Here is a 6,339-nt window from a genome sequence, read left to right as displayed (position 1 = left end):
TGCTTTGCCATCATTTCCTGTTTTCCTTTTCTATTACTATTATTTTGGTGAATTGAATTTTAAGATGAATTTACTATGCTAAGTCATTATCCCATACCCTATAGAGTTGTTGGTAACACAAAATTTTTAAATAAAGAAATTATTAACATGCTTATCTTATGTGACTCTTACGTTAAAACTCGTCTTTTTCTCCTGTATTTTACTATTCTTAATAGTTGTCATATTTTACTTTAATTGATTTTTCAACTTAAACTCCTCACCTTATTTGTTGATTTTATCTTACTTACAAATTGTTGTTATGATTTTATTTAACAGACTCTAAATTTAATTCGGTGGCTATCCGATGCTTTATTTTAATTGAAAATGCTATTTTCTTCACCCAAATAATTTTTAAAATAAACTTATTTTCTCAATTGATTTTCTACTTTATACCAGGTTGTTATTATGCCTTATTGTATAAGATTAAATCTCCTGAATATTTTAAAGTAATATTTGATACGGATACAAGGTACATGGTAGCACGTGGATTTTGCCGTGCGAAAGTAATTTGGAAAAATATGGGCACAAGGTGCCATTTGTGTAAGGTTTGGAAGTTGTGACTTATGATATGAGATTACGATATGTGGTACCTGTGGTAATTCTTGTTGAAATTATTGCATTAGGAATGATTTGGTTGATTGAGTTGTTATCGGGTCCCCTTACTTGAACCCATTCATATTTCATCTGTACCTCGACTATGTTGTTTGCTTAGTTACTTGGTTGTTTCTCGTTGCCATTCGTGCTCCCCTTATTTGCACTACTGTTTGTAATCTGAATTCTTTCTGCTATTGGCATTACATTGATATTCCTTCCTTGTTAGCTTTATGTCATATCCTGCACAGGTTTACATGTTCGGTAGGTGTCTTGACCTGGCCTCGTCACTACTCTACCGAGGTTAGGCTTGATACTTACTGGGTACCACTGTGGTGTACTCATGCTACGCTTCTGCATATTTTTGTACAGAACCAGGTACTTCGGATCGAGTTGGTTCTGAGACTTATGCCTGTGCGGCTGGAGACTTCAGGGTACACCTGCCGGACTTTCGCAGGCTTCGAAGTCACCTTCTATTACACTTTATTTCCATGGTGTCCTATTAGTCCGGGACAATGATGTATTATTATTTCTAGTGACTCTTAAAAAAACTTATGACTTGTACTACCGGTTTTGGGATATTGTATCATGTTGAGATTGTTGGCTTATTATAGAAACTTATGTTTCATGCTTATTAGTTATTTGGTTAGAGATTTATTATTAAATCAGCAAGTGCAAGGCTTACCTAGTCTTAAAAACTAGGTGCCATCACGACATCCTACGGAGGAAAATTGAGATCGTGACAAAACACCAAGAAAGTCTCATCAAATCCTATAAAATTCACACACAACAGCTGCACTAGACACCAAAAATAACATAAATTACATCTCAAAAAGTTACACCAGACTCTAGAAATAGATCAAAAATAACAAAAACTATAAAAACTGTACCTCTAAATGTGAGTTCTCGCTAATTTTTTTTTTCCCGCATATTTCCGTGCATACAGAATTCCTTAAATATTTGATGGAGAACAAAAGTATTAATTTTTGACAAACTTAAAGGCAAAAGCCTGCTCAGAGCATACTTATGGGACTAATTTGAAACCTGCTCTCAAATATAAGGGATCATTTTTTATCATTTTCTCTTATATTCGACATGGTCGCAAATTGTTTTTTTTTCCCTTGCCTTTTGCTTTTAATTTAGATGCCTTAACTAAAAACTTTATGGATTTAACTTAGAATAAAATGGTTATCATGAAAAATGAAAGAGTAATTTTTATTATACATATTATTTTTGGGAAAATGACATTTTATAGCCGCTCTCAAAATAATAGTCGAAAAAATATATATTTTTTGTATATATATATATATATATATATATATATATATATATATATATATATATATATATATATATATATATATATATATATAAATTATAAACTTTTTCGATTACCGAATATAAATGATTTCTTGCACGGGCTAAAAGTGAAAAAAGTGCTATATTATACGACGAAGATCTCATTCAACTAGACTCATTCGTTTTGCAAGGATCGTGATCGGTCTCAACTCTCCCTTATTGTAGACACGAACACATTCAAATTAGTGTTTTGACCAACCAAAAACAAAACACAATGTAAATTTACTTGGACGAAAATGTTCATCATCTGTAAGTGTCTTGATTGGTCCGAACACCCCATGTTCACATATTATTGTTTTGCGTAATTGTAAACAACGAAGAAACTATAAGACTTTAATTTTGAGGAAGAGTCCTGACTCCTGACCCTATTTCTACTGTTTTCAAGCACTTGATTGATGAATTTGCTGGATCTTTCTAGCTAGCCAATTATTTTTAAGTAGATACGTTGCGTCTGCACCATTTTATCCCTTCGTTCCACAGCATTTTCTTATCTATTTTCTGTGAATTTGTAGTTGACTACGTATATTAAATTGTATGGTGAAGATTGCGAGTTGAAAAGGGGTAGATGGGATCAGCGGTTGGTTATCACCTATCACCCAAAGGAGCAGTCTTCCTTTTTCGTCGCTCTGCACAAAAGTCGCATTGCAAGAATTAGATTTTTAAGTTAAGTTGCATTCTAAGATTAAGTTTATAAATAGCATTCTGTAATTGCGTTGTATAAATCGCATACTATGATTGCATTTATAAATCGAGTTTTTTAATTCCATCTGATGTAGAAGTCGGTGAATGCAATTTATAACTCCACAAATATCACTTATAACTCTACTGATGTAAATATTTGGTTATGTGCCATGTGTTTTACACAGAATCAAATAATTTTATATTAGTGGCTAAAAATTGAAGTGATGATTTTATCAATTAATTCTTGATTTAAGTAATAAATACGTGTACATATCTTGTATTTATTGATTAAGTGATGAATGTGCATGTAAAACTAAAAGTGACCTAGTTATTCCATTAATCTTAATAAGAGGTCTCGAGTTTAACCCCCGAAAATTTAAGAAAAAAAATTAGAAGTGAATTTAAGCAATTCATATTAGAATTTGTCGCAGCAAGTAAATTAAATAAACAAAACATAAACGTATTAAAAGTATGTATTGGTGTTTGGGGACATAAAAGCTCTTTGTGTCTTTAACATCCAATAAAATTGGAACCATATAAACTAATTAATTAAGTAAAATTTCTTTTATCATCAGAGTTCAAAGGTTCAGTTATAGGATCATTTTATTTTGAAAAAAACATAAATTATTCTAAATCTTTTCATAAAATGTTTATATCTCGCGTGTGTAAGTGACTTTTTTCATTTTACTCCTTTTGAAATAATTTTCAGTAAAATAAAAAATCGATAAATACGTTAAATAAAATTGTAAACCTAAAAGAAACAAAAACTAAGTTTTACTATAAATATAAGTGAAAGATAAAAATGTTGAAACTATAGAGCATGTCATACAGTACAGATTGAAACTTGATCATATTGTAAAAATTTTCATGCCCAATTGGTGATTTAAAGTTTCCAAGAGAGATCAGATGACAAACCAAAAAAAATAAACGAGTTTAGATTTTATGCACCAACCGTATATACGCTTTTTACACTATCATACTTATTAAAATTAACATATGACAAGAGGAAAGTATTGTTCATAGCAAATTTAATATGAAAAAGAAATACTAAATATTTATAATGAATAATTTCTCGCAACAGAATTATGAACCGAAAACATTTTCAATATTGGCAGCAGCTTCTGCTGAAGCAATTGTAGCTACTCCTGCGACGATTAATTTTGAACTTTATAGTACAGTCATACCTCTCTATAACAGTTTCACGTGTTCCGAATATTTTTGATAATGTTATAGAAAACATATATTATAACATAACATGAAAATTGATTTCGTAAAAAGCCTGACTTTTATAGTAAAGTATTGTTATATAAGAATATTGTTATACAGAGGTCTGACTATATAATAAATATTTATCGAGTCCACATAAATCATATGTGCTCATTTTCTTGTGAGATTATTTTCGGACCACACAAAAACTTTAAGACAAGAAAAGTTTATCACAATATGAACTTCCCGTGTATGGTTTTTCACTTTACATTAACTTTTTTTTCTTTTTACACAAAGCACAGTAGTGTTTTTTTTTTTTTTTTTTTTTTTTAGTAATGTGATAAAAATAAAATTAAAATAGATTCACTCAAGCTTCTTCCCCGCCGTGAAATCTAGCTACCGGAATCCTGAATCTCTGCTATTTGCTGGCCCAGAATTACCGCCTTCAATTTATTCCGCCATAGATCTGTATACAAATCACCATTTCCAGCTTCTCTTTTTACCTCCACAATTACAAATCGTTCTGTCAATCTGTAAATATCGACGCTCATTGTTAATTTACCATTTTGCACTTTCATCTCAATTCCCCATTCTTTCTTTTTCCTTAATCTGAAATTCTCCTTCTTCGCCATTTCCTCAACTCTCTCAATTACACTCTCCGGCGACTGTTCCACCACCGTCCTCTCCAAATCATTCGCCGGATTATTCGATTTGAACAATCCCGAAATGTCTAATCCTTGAGAAAACGAAATTAAATCGAACGCATTCAAACAATTACTTGATAATGAAGATTTATCTTCTTCTTCCCCTGCAAATTTAATAAATTTCAATCCCTTTCTGAACCACGGATCCTTGATAATTTCATCAATCGTTATTCTCGTCGCCGGATTTGTATCCAGAAGACGAGATAATATCCGTATAACATCAGGAGACATCCATTTCGGGCACTTGAATTCACCTTTGTAGATTTTTTTGTACATTAGCATTAAATTCTGATCGTAAAACGGCAAATAACCGGCGATCATCACGTACAGAATAATTCCACATGACCATATATCAGTTTTAGCTCCGTCGTATCCTTTAATTGTTAGAATCTCCGGTGCCACGTAAGCTGGAGATCCGCAAACGGTATGTAACAGCCCGTCGAATTTTTGTATTTGGTCAGTTGTGGCACTTAGACCGAAATCGGAAATTTTGAGATCCCCATTTTCATCAATTAATATGTTTTCAGGTTTCAAATCGCGGTGGTAGATTCCACGTGAATGACAGTAATTGAGCGCGGAAATTAGTTGCTGAAAGTATTTCCGGCTAAGATCCTCGCTGAATCGGCCGTGATCGGCAATTTTGGTGAATAATTCGCCTCCTTTAACGTATTCCATGACGAAATAGATTTTTGATTTCGTGGCGAGCACTTCATAGAGTTTGACAATGTAAGGGTGGCGCAGCTGGCGCAAGATGGAAATCTCGCGCTCAATGTTTTCGTTTGGAATATTGTCTTTGTTGTTTTTGTTGATCATTTTGATCGCGACGCTTTGGCCATTGTTGATTTCTCGGGCATGGTAAACTTTGGCGGATGCGCCACAGCCGAGTAATTTTCCGAGCTCATATTTCCCGAATAATGGCTTTTCCGGCATTCGTTGAAAAATGCCGAGATTTGGTGGTTTGGATTTTTGGAGTGGACTGACGAAGAAGAAGCTAAAGGATTGATATATAGTTCAAAATTTTGAACTTAGGGTCTAAGTTTCTTTGTTTTCGTTGTCTTCAATAGTGTCAACTTGTGTTATATACAGGTCTTTTTTTCCAACATTTTTTCTTTTTAAATTTCCACGTGAATTTGGAACTAGTCATCATATTATCAGATAGGATGTTTCATGTTTATTTTTATTATTATTTTATCCATTCAATGTTTTAGTCAACGAAATTGAAGGTCGGTTTTGGCTATGGTTTACACGGTTTAGTTATCCAGTGTATCTCAATTAAGTATTGATTTTCTTTTGCTTAAGCAGATTAGTTTCTTATAATCCAAGCAAAAAAGTTTCCGCCCTCTGTTGTTTCTCTCTCTTTTTTTTCGCAAGAGAAGAAATGCAACAAAAACTTGCTAGATCTCAAAATAATAGTCGAAAAAATATTAGTGTATATATATATCAAAAATATATATTTTTATATACTTTTACGGCTAACAAATATAAATAGTTTTGTCCGCAAACTAAAACTGATCTATGCCCTAGAATTTAAGCAGGAAATAAAAGCCCACAATATTTTTTGTAATATGTGAAGAAATGCTGAGGCACAAGTGCAACTATTCAAAACAAGACTCTTGATCAAAGGTAAAATTGGCTAAACCATTAAGAATTCATGTAGAGTAAAATTAATACATTAATGTATGTTATTGTGATTGTGAAATTAAAATAAATATACATTTTCGTAATTTATTGGTGGTATTATATATGTACTTCAGATTCA

At 32.2% G+C, this 6,339-nt stretch overlaps 1 protein-coding gene across 1 annotated transcript; it reads right to left on the bottom strand.

Annotated features, from left to right (window-relative positions):
• Nucleotides 1-4,208: 4,208 nt before the first annotated feature.
• On the bottom strand, nucleotides 4,209-5,558 carry LOC107762565 (CBL-interacting serine/threonine-protein kinase 11-like). Its single transcript, NM_001324756.1, is given in 1 exon segment — nucleotides 4,209-5,558. A coding segment is annotated over 1 exon segment (1,242 nt). The 5' UTR covers nucleotides 5,511-5,558; the 3' UTR covers nucleotides 4,209-4,268.
• Between the last annotated feature and the right edge of the window lie 781 nt (nucleotides 5,559-6,339).

The sequence above is a fragment of the Nicotiana tabacum genome, chromosome 22, assembly GCF_000715075.1.
Source record: "Nicotiana tabacum cultivar K326 chromosome 22, ASM71507v2, whole genome shotgun sequence".
In the NCBI taxonomy this organism is placed as follows: domain Eukaryota; kingdom Viridiplantae; phylum Streptophyta; class Magnoliopsida; order Solanales; family Solanaceae; genus Nicotiana; species Nicotiana tabacum.
Note: the sequence above shows the minus strand (reverse complement) of the source record. Positions and strands in the feature narration are given on the sequence as shown.